At 41.7% G+C, this 17,099-nt stretch overlaps 1 protein-coding gene across 8 annotated transcripts in view; it reads left to right on the top strand.

Annotated features, from left to right (window-relative positions):
• The window catches only part of AOX2 (aldehyde oxidase 2), an 81,946-nt gene that overhangs the window by 45,477 nt on the left and 19,370 nt on the right, over window positions 1-17,099 (top strand). For 5 of the 8 annotated variants that reach the window (XM_017973606.5, XM_054257760.2, XM_054257761.2 and 2 more), the window contains 7 exons: window positions 1,449-1,536; window positions 4,346-4,432; window positions 4,609-4,800; window positions 7,276-7,503; window positions 12,064-12,159; window positions 14,200-14,328; window positions 16,344-16,418. In XM_017973606.5, the coding sequence (XP_017829095.1) occupies window positions 1,449-1,536; window positions 4,346-4,432; window positions 4,609-4,800; window positions 7,276-7,503; window positions 12,064-12,159; window positions 14,200-14,328; window positions 16,344-16,418 (895 nt within the window). The other 3 variants (XM_078328086.1, XM_017973611.4, XM_054257763.2) reach the window with 3 other exon arrangements.

Here is a 17,099-nt window from a genome sequence, read left to right on the forward strand (position 1 = left end):
CAAACATGACTGCATGTTAGAATCATCTGGACAGCATTTAAATCCCAATGCCCAGGCTGTCCCTTACTAACCCAGGCATCAGTATATTTTAAAACTTCCCCAGTGGTTCCACTGTGCAGCCAAGTGTGGCAACCAGTGCCTTAAGATACAACTCTACCTTGGTACACAAGGGCCATGCATTAAATGATCCCCAGAATAATGTTCCCAAACCTAAAAGTAAGAGTTGCCTGATGTCATAGAAATTCCTGCCTCGGCTGGGCATGGTGGCTGATGCCTACAATCCCAGCACTTTGCGGGTGCTGAGGTAGGAAAATCACTTGAGCCCAGGAGTTCAAGACCAGCGAAATCCCCATCTCTACAAAGATTTTTTGAAAAAAGAAAAAACAGCTGAGCATTGTAGCATGTGCCTGTGATCCCAACTACTCAGGAGGCTAAGGCAGGAAAATCACTTGAGCCCAGGAGGTCAGGCTGCAGTGAGCCATGTTCATACCACTATTGCCTTCCAGCTTGAGTGGCAGAGCAAGACCCTGTCTCAAAAAAGAAATTTCTGCCTCCCCGTCCCAACACCATTGAATCAGAATTAGCAGGGGATGGACCCGGAAACTGCATTTCTCTGATGCTCCAGATTGTCCTCACAATTAGAGAAGACCAGGAAACCCTGCGCTAGAGTAGTGGTTTTCAACATTTGCCTGAAGACAGCTGAATCAACATCACTGAGAAAAAAATGCATTCTGAAGCCCCTCCCTGACCCACTGGATCCAAATCCTAGTACAAAGACCTGGGAATATGCATTTTCGCTAGCACTCCAGAGTATTCTTCAGCATTCCAAAGTCTAGAAGCCTCTGTTCTGGAGATGCAGAAAAGCTGAGGCTCCGCCCTGCATGAGGGCCCAACTTGGCCAATATAGTAGCATTCACGGGTGAGAATGAAGATGCTAATCCAGACATCCTAGAATGAGTGTTTGGCCTTGTTTTCTCAGTAGTGTTAAGTATGCATTTATCTGTTCACATTCTTTCTCTTTTGAGAGAAACTAGTAACTAGTGGTGGAGATAATGCAAATGGCTGGATCTGGGTGAAGGTCAAACTTGAAGTTATAGAATTCAATGTAACTGCATGTACCATTAATACTTTTAATAATCTCCAGTGATCATTAAATGATCTCCAATCATTGAGTTATAGACTACAGAGACAATGATGATTTAGTCATACATCAATTCACATTAGTGTTTAGCATATTCTATGATATTAATATATTTATATGGGATAAACGAATGGCTGGATAAATATGGATGGATGGTTGAATAAACAGTGGGAGGATGGATGGTGGATGATGGATAATAGGCAGATACATTGAGGGGTGGGTAGATAGTTAAATGAGGGAATGGATAAATATGAGTGGATGGATAAATGAGCAGATGGATGGAGAACCTAAGATTTATTTTCTTTAGAACTGGTCATCCTATTCGTCTTGTCCTTGATCGTGAAGATGATATGTTAATAACTGGAGGAAGGCACCCATTATTTGGAAAATATAAAGTGAGTATTAAAGATGAAATTATTAACATGCCTCATTTTGGCGGGGCACTGTGGCTCACACCTGTAATCCTACCACTTTGGGAGGCCAAAGCAGGCAAATCACTTGAGCACAGGAGTTCCAAGACCAGCCTGGGCAACATGGGGAGACTCTATCTCTAAAAAAATACAAAAATTAGCTGAGTGTGGTGCCGCATGCCAGTAATCCCAGCTACTTGGAAAGCTGAGGTGGGTGGATCCCTTGAGCCCAGGAGGTGGAGGGTACAGTGAGCCAAGATTGTGCCATTGCAGTCCAGCCTGGGAGACAGAGTGAGACCCTGTCTCAGACATAAATAATCTGATTTTATCTGAATGGCTTTGTGCTTTCCTATCACTTTGACTCTGCTAAATTCTAAAAACAAGCTTAGCATCTGAAATATTAAATGATGATGCTGTGTATTTGACTATCCATAACATCTTATGAGGAACTTTTAATAAATCTAGTAAATAACTGTGAAGAAGTTTAATGATAAAAATACAATTTCAAATAATGATCAAAATACTACTCGAAGGAATAAGGATGTACATTAGTGATTCCTCAAAAACAAACAAATGCTGATAGAAGGTACAAGCATTGTTATGCCGAACCTTCTTGACTATACAAATATTTTTCAGTAGAAATGTTTGGAAACAATTTGACCATTTTAACTGCAAAATCATTTTTTACAAGTGTTTTTACCAAGTGGTTATGATAGTGTCACAAAAGGTCTTTGCATGTAGGAAAAAAATATATATTAAGTAATGAATTTAAAATTGTTCCAAACTGCATTCATTGCATTTTTATGTAGCTATAACATAAACACTCTTAAAAATACTTGCTGGCCTTGAGCTTACAATATTACTTTTCAAATTTGTGATTGATTCTGTTAGAATCATTCTAATGTAATCTAAGTCATATCTAACATGCTTTATGTGGGAATTGCTTGCAGCATACACAGAGTTAGATTTCCTATCTGATTTTGTCATTGCCTTCAATTATCTTCCCTGTATTACTAAAGCCACAGTTTTCCATAGCACAGAACAATTTTATTTCTTCCATTGGCATTAGAGATTTTTATAATTAAAGAAGAACCTCTCTAATAGTCGATTAAACTTTTTATTTGCCTTAAAATGTACAGATATTAAAAGTCGCAGATATTGTTACCTTCTAGGACCGAGAGCAATGTAGAGACACACTGCTGAGATTGAAGGAGTTGCTGTTATAGTGGTGATGGTTGTGCTCTTATCACAGTTTTGAGATGGTTTTAGTACTAATATTTGTTAAGATTCTAGACTGTTAATATTTTGGTAATTATAGTAATATAAAGTATAACTAAAAAGAGGGAAATATATTTTTTGAAAAATTCAAGTTTTACTTTATTTTTTGGTCAGGCATGGTGGCTTCACACCTGCAATCCCAGCACTTTGGGAGGCTGAGGTAGGTGGACCACCTGAGGTCAGGAATTTGAGACCAGACCGGCCAACATAGAAACCCCATCTCTACTAAAAATATAAAAAATTACCTGGGTCTGGTGGCACACACCTGTAGTCCCAGCTACTCAAGAGGCTGAGGCAGGAGAATGGCTTGAACCTGAGAGGCAGAGGTTGCAGTAAACCGAGATATCACACCACTGCATTCCAGCCTGGGTGACAGAGCGGGAATCCGTCTCAAAAAAGGAAAAAACAAAAACAAAAACAAAAATCCAAGTTTTATTTAATTTTTTAAGAAACAATTTCAATTCATATATATATATATACACCCTTCAGACATAGCTAACAAAGTTTGCTTGGTTATTCAGAACTATTTGTAAATTAGGATAACATGTTTATGCACAAATAGGTTCCTCCAAATGTTTGAAAAGTTTATATGAAATAGTTTAAGGATTCTGCTACCTTATTTATCGTACCATTTTGTTTAGCAGTCCTTTCTTCATGAAAGTCAAAGGTAAACTTCAGCTTAGCCATTTGTCACAATTGCCATAAGTTCTGAGTCTGTGGATTTTCCTAATTGTGCTGTGGTTTGTTATCCAATATTTTCTCCTGGAGTAGATAGTGTTAACCCTATAGTTTTATAGTCATATGGATCCTTCTATTTATCCTTGCTTTCAGAAAGGCAAAGGGACCTGGGCCAATCCTCTTTTGGTAGAACTAAGAGAGTGGGGATTTTTCTTTCAAATGTGGACTGTATAGACAAAATGGTCTGGCTGGGTGGAGGGGAGTGGACACATTGAAAGAATCCAGGCTGCCTTAAGCTCTTCCCAAACAGTAGCAACAGCACAAGCTCACATTTGTTAGGTCTGGTAAGCATGTACAAAGCACCTTCACCACCTAGTGAAATGAGAGCAGTACCATGCATCCATTCAAGGACCTCAGCTTCAGAGGCTTTCCCATATCAAGACACACTGTGATTTATTTCAACACATTCTGGAATTCCAGAGACTTTTTCACCAGGGAGGAAACCACAGACTAAATTAGAAAGAAAGTCAGTAAAAATGAAGGGGAATCTTCCAAGAATAAGAATGAAGAGGGTGGCAATTATATTCCAGGAGACAAGCATGGTCTTTAGAATTCCATGCTGACTGTGAAGCCAGAAAATCACATGTTGGAAGGAAAGAGCTCAGCAAAATTCAGCTCAAAAGAAGTCTCCATCAGTCAAGCAAGGCATGGTATACCATAAAGCAAACAGGGAGCTGGGTCTGGCCTCTGTCCTGCCCTATGGGGGAACAGGGCTATGGTCTGGCAATTGGCATGCAAATTTTGAACCTCTCAGTAAATATCCATCATTTGGTGACAGGTAGGATTCATGAACAACGGGCGGATCAAAGCTCTAGACATCGAGTGCTTCATTAATGGAGGATGCACGCTGGATGAGTCTGAGCTGGTATGTACACCAGAAAGCAGCAATATGCTGGCTCATGAGTAGAATGCCAAATTTCTACATGACTCTTCATGAAGTTTATTTCCTAATGTAGTAAATTCCACAAGCAGTTTGACTCTGTACTTGACTTTCAGAGAAATGAAAAAAAAGTGATGATAAATGTAAATATCCCTTTTTAGGTAACAGAATTTCTAATACTAAAGCTGGAAAATGCATATAAAATTCGCAACCTCAGGTTCCAGGGCCGTGCATGCATGACAAATTTACCATCCAATACGGCCTTTCGTGGATTTGGTTTCCCACAAGGAGCCCTAGTAACAGAATCTTGCATCACAGCTGTGGCAGCCAAATGTGGCCTTCCACCAGAAAAGGTAAGGTTGTAACCAAGGTCATAACCAAAGTTGTTGGTGAATCGGACCAGTGGGAAACCCAGCTACTTTGACCCAAGGGAATACACTAGAAGAACCACATGAATTAGCCCTGGCTCGGAATTCAAAGTAAATTAAAAGCTACCTAAAAAAAATCTCACCTCACCCTATCTTACTCCTTACTTACTTATCCAAAGATCTCTTTTTTTAATTTGTACCAAAATAATTATTTAAAATTCAAAACACACTGAAGTAATCAAAACAAGGGAATGCCACTTTTTTCACACCTATCCCTCTTGGTCAAGGATAATCATTGTTAACAATTTCATGTTTATCACTCTATTCCTTTTTCTATCTTTGGCCACCCAATTGTATTCATACACATATACCTAAACATTGACATATATGTGCACAGGTATGGTAATTTACCAGAAAGGGACTATAGCATACATATTACTCTGCCCCTTCTTTCTTCTACTGGACAATATGCCATGGCCATCTTTCCATGACAGTAGAATGGTCTACTTCGTTCTTTTTCATGACTGAATGGTACTATGTAATATAAATGTACCATAACTATTTAGCCACCCCACTATTAATATACATAATGGTTGTTATCATTTTTGGCCATTAAAATGATGTTGCAATGAACATCTTGGCACATATATACCCAGTTATATGTTTGCCCTATTGTGTAAGTATATCTGCAGGATCTGCATATTTTCAGAAGTGGAATTCCTGGTGTACTTGAAAACTTTTGAGAAACACCTCCAGAAGAATACCCTCTGAAAATACTATTTTTCACAATAGACCATAAGGTGTACAGGATGTACAGTATGCTAGACCAGAGAGAGGCAGCTTCTGGAACTGAGATCATTGTCAATAACTTGCTTCCACTCGTCACACATTCCAATCAGATCCCACCCTTCTTTTTCCATTTCTGTCTCCTGTTTCCCCAGTATAGACCCCCTGCTTCAGCAAGAATTCTCTGTGTACTGTCCCTAGAACTGCTTTGTCCCTAAATTCAACAGGATTCTGGGTTTGTGATTGTCGGGGTACTTTCTACAAACAATTGGACACCTAATATTTTGTACATGGAGGTAGTAGTTACCCTAAGAGAAGTCACGTACCGTATTTAATGGGTACCAAAGAAGGAAGGCATCACATTGGCATGGGAGAGGGGAACCAGGAAGAACTTTCTGGAGAAGATGGCACTTGAGATAGCCCTTGAAGAATAATAGGCACAGATGGTGGAAATATGATCTAGGCACGTAGAACAGCATGAGCAAGAGAGTCAATCTCTGTGCGGTTCAGTTTCCTTATCTATAAATGACTCACCTCACAGAGTTCCTGCAAGAATCAAATAATTTAACATTCATTAAAATATTAGCTTAATAAACTGGATAGTATTACTCTAATGTTGTTGCCAATAATAATAATTCTTTTATTGTAATTAAAATAAGATGGAGATTATTTAAAAAAAAAAAAAAAAAAAGCCTGCTTATCTCAGCAGGCTCTCCTCCTTTGTCAAGTGTTGCAAGTTCCCAGGACATATAACATAAAACACACCTTATTCAAATAAACTGTCTTCCTTCCTTCCTTCCTTCCTTCCTTCCTTCCTTCCTTCCTTCCTATTCAAATAAACTGTCTTCCTTCCTTCCTTCCTTCCTTCCTTCCTTCCTTCCTTCCTTCCTTCCTATTCAAATAAACTGTCTTCCTTCCTTCCTTCCTTCCTTCCTTCCTTCCTTCCTTCCTTCCTTCCTTCCTATTCAAATAAACTGTCTTCCTTCCTTCCTTCCTTCCTATTCAAATAAACTGTCTTCCTTCCTTGCTTGCTTCTTTCTTTTCTTTCTTTCTTTCTTTCTGATTAGAGGTAAGGTCTCACTATGCTGCCCAGGCTGGTCTTGAACTCCTGAGTTTCAGTGATACTCCCACCTAATCCTAGCACTTGGTCTTCCCAAGTGCTAGGATTACAGATGTAAGCCACCACACCAGGCCCAAAGAAACTGTTTAAAAGATTTAACATACATTCTAAAGGCAATTGGAAGACTTAGAGGGGATCTACTATTATCTGCAATGCTATTCCTCCCTGGCAGAACAAATCTTCAGTTATGACAATAAACCCTTGCTTTAGTGTACTGCCTATCAGCTCTACTCCTTCCTCTGAATCTTGCAGAAAACAAAAGAGAATACAAATCTACCTCCTTAGGCCCCTCTATCCCACTGCCTTTCATGGACTAGTCTCCACCTGCTACCCTTCACTTCAAGTGGGGAGAGACCCTAACTGGTGCACTGATGAAGAGGTAAAAAGTAACCCCTATTATTTTTGCAAAAGTAGGTGCCATTCAAAAAAAAAAAAAACACCCTGTCTTCCCTTCTCTACAGCTTGTGCTTTAGTGGAGAGGCCTTTCAAGTCTCTATTTGGCTATCAGTTTCTGTCTTACCGTAACTATTGACTGAATTTCCCACCTGTTTCAGATTAGGGAGAAAAATATGTACAAAACAATTGATAAAACCATCTATAATCAAGCATTCAACCCCGAGACCCTGATAAGATGCTGGAACGAATGTCTGGACAAGTCTTCCTTTCACAGCAGAAGAGTGCAAGCAGAAGAGTTCAATAAGAAGAATTATTGGAAGAAGAAAGGCATTGCCGTTATTCCCATGAAGTTTTCAGTTGGCTTTGCTGCAACAAGCTATCATCAGGTAAGACTTATATATAGGATAAATAACCCTGGTGCTAGGCACACTCCTGGCCCAATCAGCTTCTGTGGACTTTGAAAAATGTCTCATTTCTTAGAGCACTGAGCCCCTCTCTGCTATTACCTAAGAGAAATGTGCAAAACTGTCCAGAGTAGCACCACATCTGAAAGCATTTTTAATACAATGCAGAAGAAAAAGTTTTCAATGGTAGAAAACAGCATCTGCAAGCATAAGACCTACAGCAGCATAACTGGCAAGTTGGAATAACAACCCCCACTGACTCCCCACTATTCAAAAGAGAACAGGACCCCACAAGGCCTGTGGTGCTGTGCTTTCTGAGCTCAGGGGTCTCACATCTTAGGAAAGAATGAGGGTCCTCCCAGTCTGTGCCCCCAGATACCCACAGTACTCCTTGGTGCACCTGCTGATTCTTGGGCAGAGAAGCCCTTTCACGCCACCCTATCCAGCTGGCAGTTTCAAGACACCTCTCCCAAGAATCTGGGTCAATTCTGATGGGGAAATGGGGGTGGGGTCCAGAAATCCTCCCAGGTAAATTTGCAAAGAGGCAAGTCATTCACAGGCTGTATCAGAAGGGAGGAAGAAGGGCAGCATACACGAGTCCACTAAATGGTGCAAGCCCTGGGACAGACTCATCTTGCAGTCCCAGTGGGTCGTGTACAGGAAAATTGTTTGGGAAGCTGAAAATGGTTATTGCCTCCCCAGTATTGTCTGCCAAAAGCAGAAAAACCAGCAACTGGGAAAAATCTTCCATGCATTAGATCTCCTTTGTGTGCAACCACTGAAAGCATCCTTCCACTTGGACCCAACTATAGCAGCCAATAGATTCTCTGTCTCTCTCCCTCCCTGCCCCCTGACACACATCACAAAAGCTGTCTTGCCAGAGGAAACCCTCCTTAGAAAATAGATCAATGGCCCCACATCCCTAATCAACTGAAGTCAGGAAGACCTGAGAAATCCTCGGCTCCATATTGACTAGCTATGCAATATTAAGTTATTCAGCCTCTCTGAGCCTCAGCTTTTCCAGTTGTAATACCTATAATAATAACAATAACAAGAACTCTGTCTTAAGATTGATGAGGACTCAGTGAGATAGTGAATGTAGAGCAGCACTTGGCTGGCTTCCTGGGACGCTGTGGATGTATCCCCTCCCAGGAGAGCTCAGACACACCTCTCGGTGCTCTTCCTCCTCTGGTGGATAGGATGAGACCCCTGGACCTTTGGGTCACATTTCTGTCACAAGAAAATTAACTTGGTGTCTGCAAACTAGATGGAATCAAAGGCTGCAGCATCAGGGAAACTTGAAAGCTGCCTGTGTGGTTTCCTCTCTGATGCCAAATATTGTCTTTTCCAAACCAACTCCAACACCAAGTGGGTGTCCAGCCATTCTGTTCTCACGCTAACTACCAGAATTAGTACAGACTCTGCAGATCAAGGGCTGAGTCCCACAAGACTGCCCCTGTTTCAGACACCAGCTTCAAATGGAGGGCTCTGACTACTCACACTCCTGCCTGGCCAACTACTAATTTGGAAGTTTTTGCTACCCCCATTCAGGTTGTATAATTTGCTAGAATGACTCATGGAACTCAGGAAAGCACCTTACTTATGATCATTACCAGTTTACTATGAAGGATACAACTCGGGAACAGCCAGATGGAAAAGCTGCATAGGACAAGGGATAGGAAGGGGGGCAGACCTTCCCTGACCTCTCCAGGCACACACCCTCCCAGCACCTCCATGTGCTCACCAGCCCAGAAGCTCCCAGACTGCATCATTTGGGGTTTTTATGGAGTTTCCACTACTCAGGCATGATTGAATACAGCATTGGCCATTAATGATTGAACTCAATCTCTAGCCTCCATCCCAAGAAGATGGGGGAGGAGGACTGAAAGGTCAATGTGCCCCGCCTCCGAGCCTCCATCCTGAAGCTACCTAAGCCCTTCTCATGAGTCATCTCATTAGCAGAAAAAAACAGTAAATCCCAAGGCTTTAAGCACTCTGAACCAAGAACCAAGGGCAAAGATCAAAGATCAAATATTTCCTTTTTATTATAGCACACCTCCCTTCACCTGGATGACCACACCACATCTAAACCAGTCTGTACTCTGCCATCATCCACGGGAACCAACATCTCATCTCATCACAAAAAAACCTTCAAATCAAGCAATGACTTTAAGTCTCCATTTGAATACCCTCCAGCTTCCCCACAGAGTTCTAAATTGAGGCGCCCTAGAATCCCCTGGCTAGGCATAGAAAGGTGTTATTCCAGGTCAGTGATGATTAGCAAAGCTGGAACACCTACCCTCTAAACTGGTAGTGAGAGCTCTGTCCTCAGAGGGAGTCAAAAGGCCCACAGTGAGTAAATCCTATTATTAGCAGCTACAAGCCTCAATGCTCTTGAGCCCCTCTGAGCCAACCCTGGGCCTCTAGGCATCTCAAGACACAAATGGGCTGAAGCCTTCAATCCTCCTCCTCCTAGAAGGAAAAATACCACCTTCTCTTTGTCCAATGTATCAAACATTGATGTAGTATCCCTGTGATTCAGACCTGCTCAGAGACTTTTTTTTCTTTTTAAGGTAGAGTTTTGCTCTTGTCACCCAGGCTGGAGTGTAATGGCACGATTTCAGCTCACTGTAACATCCACCTCCCAGGTTCAAGCAATTCTCCTGCCTCAGCCTCCCAAGTAGCTGGGATTACAGGCATGCGCCACCACAACCAACGAATTTTTAGATTTTTAGTAGAGACAGGGTTTCATGTTGGTCAGGCTGATCTTGAACTCCTGACCTCAGATGATCCACGTGCCTCAGCCTTTTAAAGTGCTGGAATTACAGGCATGAGCCACCACACCAGGCCAGGACCTGCTCAGAGGTATGTACGGGACACAAAGCTGAGTTAAGACCAGGTGCTCTCCATGGTAAGACTCTCAGAGAAGAGCCTTTTACCTCCAGGATTCCCTACCTATGGCTGCTCTAAGAAAGTACCACATACTGGATGACTCAAAAACAACAAATTTATTCCCTCACAATTCTGGAGGCCCAAAGTTCAAACTCAAAGCATCAGCAGGGCCACGCTGCCTCTGAAGGCTCCAGGGAAGAATCTTCCCTTGCTCTTCCAGCTTCTGGTGGCTCCTGGTATTCCCTGGCTTGTGGCAACATAACTCCAGCTGCTGCCTTCATCTTCTGTGGCCCACTTACAAGGACACAGTTCATTGAGTTTAGGGCCCCCTCAATCCAATATGATTTTATCTTTAGTTGCATCAGCAAAGAACTACATAAAGTTCCATGTTGAGGTTCCAGACAGACATGAATTTTAAGAAGCAGGGGAGAGACAATTTTCAACCCAGTTTTCCTGTAAGGAGAAGCACAAAGAAGGAGGTGGTTGATCCTTCCCAGATGGGGATGACATGCATGTGAGGAAATTTTAACAGAACAAAGACTGTGGGACTGTGGGGCGTGGGCCTGCAGGCTGGGCAGGCAGGTAAGGAACAGGAGAAGCGGCCAGGATGAGAGATAGGACAGAAGCAAGGAGCACAGGTCAGCAAGGAGCTTCAGTGGGGCCAGACTCGGAGGCAAGGCAGGAGGCAACAGAGACAGCACAAGAGACCAAATCCCACAGGGCCTCCCAGTGGAAAAAGGAGCTGGGCTCTCCCTCACAGGCTGTGGGGGTTTTGCCCACCTTGCCCGTGGCAAACCCTTCTTCAGTCTATGATTCTGTTCCATTGTCACTTGTCATCCCTGGGCAGCACAGGAGCTGGACCTGTCCTCCCAGGTCTCCGAAGACCCCCATGCCACCCTCATTATCTCACCGATCTTCCTATACTACAATGACTTGATCTCCAGTCTGTCTTTCCACCACATTGTGAGCAGCTTGAAGAGCCATGCCTTGTTCATCTTTATGTATCTAGAGCTGAGTATAGTATGTGCAAGTGCCTAAAACATTTTTTTTTTTTGAGACAGAGTTTCCCTCTTGTTACCCAGGCTGGAGTGCAATGGCGCGATCTTGGCTCACCGCAACCTCCGCCTCCTGGGTTCAGGCAATTCTCCTGCCTCAGCCTCCTGAGTAGCTGGGATTACAGGCATGCACCACCATGCCCAGCTAATTTTTTGTATTTTTAATAGAGACGGAGTTTCACCATGTTGACCAGGATGGTCTCAGTCTCAATCTCTTGACCTCGTGATCCACCTGCCTCGGCCTCCCAAAGTGCTGGGATTACAGGCTTGAGCCACCACACCCGGCCTAAAACATTTCAATAATTAGCTTAATGGTCAGCCAGCGATTTTAAGCATGAGAGTGACTTTCAAACAATGGAACCAATACTCCCAACTCCTGAGTTATCCAAGGGGCTCCAATGAAAACCAACAGGGATGTTCTTTATTGGCGACTTTTTGCACAAAACAGAACTAAGCTTCAGAATCCTATCAAGAAAGCTTGCTTCTCTGACCCCCTCTACTCCCTGAGACTGGTGTTTCACTACCTCGTGTTTTATATTGAACCTCACCAAATGCTAACTTGCACTGAGCTGTGCCTTTCGGATTCTTTTACTAGGCAGCTGCACTGGTTCATATCTATACAGATGGGTCTGTGTTGGTCACACATGGAGGCAGCGAACTAGGACAAGGTATTCACACCAAAATGCTACAGGTAAAATAAACCATTACTCTCTATATACATTGTTGAAAGTTGGGATTCATCTTTTAGGGTAAATGTTGACTCCCTGTATTCAAATGCTCAGATCTTGACTATTTAGTTGGAAGGCTTCTTACATATCAAATAGAATGGCTGTGGTGGCAGAAATCCAATGTGTATGCAAACAGTCCCAGAGCTTGGCCAAGGTTCATGGACAGGGGTGATCACTAGTGAAAACTCCACTAAGAAACCCATGAAGCCCTTTGGTGGGAACTCTAAGCAGGCAACCAGGAGCAGAAGTTTCTCAGCTTTTATAGTTTTAATGTTTGCATTTTAGACAACAATATCAGGTTGCTAATGTTTTATTTTGACAAGGACAAGTATTTTACCAACTGCCATCATACTACAATTTTTATAAGATATTTAACACACATACATACATACCAATTAGTAAGAATATAATCTCAGGAGAAAAACAAGAATTCTTTAAATTAAATAAATTTAACCCAGTGACAAATGTATTCGATTGTTATAGTGCATATCTGTAGCTTTTGACCATCCAGCCCCTTAGCTTATTTGAAGTACTGTACCTCTCACATGCCATATATTTCTGAAAGACTCCTCAATTCTTGTACCTTTCAGCTCCATCCCTATCCTTGCTCCCACATCTGCTACAGATATATGCACAAAACCCATTTCTGGTCAACCATGGTTCCAGAATCCCACTGACTCTGGGAAAGGGCACATGATTCAAGCAAGGCCAATCAGAGCCTTTCCTGGGATTGACATGTAGATGCTGGGAGAAAGGAGCCATCTTTCCCCGTGGCTGTTTAGGTACTATGCTGTAAGCCAAGGGCTATCACAGGCAGTTCTGTGATAGCTGCCATCTATGGAGCCTGTCTACTGGCGTCAATGGTGTGGCCATCGTAGAAAGGAAAGCAAAGGTGAGAGGCTGATAGAAGACCCCAATGAGACCACAAAGCCCCTAGATACACATGTACTTCACCCTAGCTCCATCTGTCCTGCCAGTTATATGAACCAATACATTCCCTTTCGATCTTCACCACCGAGAAACAGTAAAGACATCCCTTTTTTTCTTTTGCATCTTGCTGGAGAAACTTCATCTTGAATGACATTAGTCAGAAGATTGGCGTTTGGGAAGAGGATCTCTTGAGAAGGTGTTTTTTGTAAAAACAAAAAGACAAGATAAGCCAAAATAATGCTTTTTCTTTTTCCTTTCTTCTCTTTCATTTCTTTCCTTTTCATTTCTTGATTAAATATCTTAATTTCCACATGTGTTTGCTAGAGAAACTAAAAGGAAAAGAACACAAAAGAAGTCAGGTTCAGTGGCATGTGCCTGTAGCCCCAGCCACTCAGGAGGCTGAAGCAGGAGGATCACCTGAGCCCAGGAGTTCAAGATCAGCCTGGGCAACAACAGTGAGAGCCCATCTCTAAAGTAGTAATAATAATAACTTTGTTAAGAAATTTAAAAAACAGAAAAAATGAACAGCAAATACTGGAGTAATATAAGCAAGGTAGAACAAATAGAAAAAAGAGGGGAGGATAAGAGCAAGAAAAAGATCCTCAGGGTCATTCCAAGTTCATCTGATACTGATATTGACAGATTTCAGACCAAATTCTGAGTCAGTCAATCAATCTTAGATCTCAGTCTCCCCCTCTTTCTCTCTATCTTTTTTTCTCTCTCTCCCTTGGTCTCTTTTTCTTCCTGCCACTGAACCAAATAAGTGCCTGAAAATCTCAATTTGGCCTACTTCCTACACATCTAAAACTTAGAAAAAAGGAAATTCTTAACATTCTAAACGGACTAAATTTGAAAAAAAAAAAAAACCACTGTGGAATATTACCAAGAAAACACTATAAAAATCATCATGAGGCCTTCCAAAAAAAAAGTCGTTTTGATGCTTATAAAGTACATTATTTTAGTCTTAAAAGGATAGCATGGATATAATAGCAAATAATTTTTTATTAAGAAAAATAATGACTCATCTTCATAGAAGTCCTTGCTGAACTTGAAAATATTGATATTTCTCATAGGTGGCTAGCCGGGAGTTAAAAATACCTATGTCGTATATACACATCTGTGAAACAAGCACAGCAACAGTGCCCAATACAATTGCTACAGCAGCATCCATTGGGGCCGATGTCAATGGTAGAGCTGTGCAGGTAAGTCTTCCTGTCTCTCCTTGGTGTTTGCCTCTCCCACATCTCTGGTTTTTATGGCTAGATACAGGTATAATACTTAACTTCAGAGAAGTCATCTGTATTACTAAACATAGCCTGGGATAACTAAAATGTTGGGAGAATGTATTTGGAGTAGGCTAAACTGAGATGACAGACACAAAGTGTAAAGGCTCAAACACAGTAAAAGTCCTTTCTTGTACACATATCAGTCCTGAGCATTGTTTGGTCATTCAAACACCCAAATTGATGAAGTCTCCACCATCTTCAACACGTAGCTTTCCAAGTTGCCCTGGGTGTCATCATTCCCGTGAACATGGAGGAACTGATGTGGAAGACTCTGAGCCAGATCTGGAAGTGATGAAACTCACTTCCACTCATAGTCCATTAGCAGAACCAGTTTCAGGCTATGTCTAACTGCAAAGGAGGATGGGAAATGTAGAGTAGTAGGAAACCATGTGTCCAGCTTCTATGGAAGAAGGGAAGAATGGATTTTGGTGAACAGGCAGTCTCTGTTCCTGGGAGACACAGCAAGGAGAAATTTGGGTACCAAGTAATGCAGAGCTGTGCAAGTTTCCTCCAGCATAAACAAGTTCTTGCAGGCAGATAGGCAGGCAGACCCCAGGCAAGGAGACAGGGTGCAATTGAATCATTGTCTTCAGTGGTATTCTACTGAGTACTTGAAGATTTCTTTGTAATTATTTTTTTAATTGATGTTTTTTAAAAGTGCTAAATTTTCACTGTCTTAGAATAGAATCATGACTTCATATTCTTTAATTCAAATATCTGATTGCATATACTTTTGAAATATGTATATTTGTCATGTTTCTATTGCAAACTGTTCACTTTTCCACTGGATACTGTGGTAAGCCATATTTTTCCAGAACACTGCAATGATACCACCAACTGGAATACCTTTCAAATCAGACCTAATTTTATGGTGATACCTCTTAGGGAACCACAAAGCAGAGACTCTCTTTTGCTTGAAACAAATGTTTAAGAAACCTCAAATGCATGAGATCTAATTTGGAGTAGGGTCAAACACAAGAGAGGAACAGCTCAGAGTATATGGGAGTTGTCAGCCCAAAGTAAGAGTCAATCCATCTTCTAGAGTATTAAGTTTTAGGTTTCTGCTAAAGATCAGAAACTTTGTGGCTCGAGGTCATTATAAAGTACATTTAATTGTTTTCTCATTTCATACCCAAAGCCAGGGCCTTTATTGTACTTTGATGGTGGGCGAATGAACAGATGAAGGGAGAGTTCAGACACAGGGGGATCCTGGCACGTCATTGTTGCAGACTGGAAAGCACAAATTTGAATGAAAATAGGATGTGTATTCCATTTAATAGCCAGAAAATATAAAAGAAGTATAAGTATACAAAAACACAAAAGACGTAGGAAAAGAAAAAACTAAGTGCCAAGCACAGTGGCTCATGCCTGTAATCCCAGCACTTTGGGAGACTGAAGTGGACAGATGGCTTGAGCTCAGGAGTTCAAGACCAGCCTGAGCAACATGGTGGAACCCCATCTCTACAAAAAAGACACAAATCAGCCAGGCTTGGTGGTGAGTGCCTGGAGTCCCAGTTACTCAGGAGGCTAAGGTGGGAGGTTCACTTGAGCCTGGAATGGCAAAGTTGCAGTGAGCTAAGATGATGCCCCTGCACTCTAGCCTGGTTGACAGAGTGAGACTCTGTATCAAAAAAAGAAAGAGAGAGAGAGAGAAATTAAGAACCTGAATATTCTAAGAAAGAAGATCTGAGACTAGAAATTCAGCTGACCATATTTTCACAGGAAATGAGCCAGAAGTGGGGGAAAAAAACCAAAACAACCTCCAGTAACCAGTACTGTTCTCAAGGGCAGGAGTTGTGTTCCCAATGCATCAGGATCATGCACTCCATAGCACTTGCTGACTTATCAATGAATATTCATTCACACAAATTGTAACCACTAGAACCACTGGGCTCTTCTCTAATGTGGATTCCATTCTTTACCACTTGAAGAATGCTTGTCAGATCCTTTTGAAACGCCTTGAGCCCATCATTAAGAAATATCCAGAAGGTTCATGGGAAGACTGGGTGAGTATTCCACTCCCTTTGTTACTACAAATGAGAAAACAATCTAAACCAGTGCTGAGAGAGCACTATAGCAGTGCACAGCCACCACACAGAGAGACAGTTCCTCTAAGTGTCACAGTGATGGAGCATACTCCCTGCTTCTTCCATAGCTGAGTGGATTTCTGCAAACAGGCAGGATCTCTAAAGGTTGAGAAGGCTACTCCAGGATGTATGCCAGGTGTGTATGGAGAAAGCACACAGGGAACAGCAATCACTGGAAGGAGAAATAGAAGTACATGAAGAATACACTTTGCTTAAGTAAGAAAGAAAAGAAAAAGAATAAGCCTTCGTAAGCCACACACACACACACACACACACACACACAATGTTTTGGGTAGGTTAGGAGGAAAACTAAAAGGCCTAGTTGCTATTGAATATGCCTCAAAGGAGATGACTTACTTAATCCAACATTACAATATCCAATTACTTTTTTCATTAGAACAATTACTTCACATTTACCCACACACTTACTATAAAGTTCTAACACTCAGAAATGAAGTCCAAATTCCTTGTGCACTGAGCCCCTATCTCATGGATGTGCAGCAGAATTCTATTTTATGTTTGCTCAACCCAGACTTCTAAACCCAATCAGAAGGAAATTGTTAATGTGCCAGTTAAGGAAAAATAATATGATGATGAGTT

The sequence above is a fragment of the Callithrix jacchus genome, chromosome 6, assembly GCF_049354715.1.
Source record: "Callithrix jacchus isolate 240 chromosome 6, calJac240_pri, whole genome shotgun sequence".
Taxonomy (NCBI): Eukaryota; Metazoa; Chordata; class Mammalia; order Primates; family Cebidae; genus Callithrix; species Callithrix jacchus.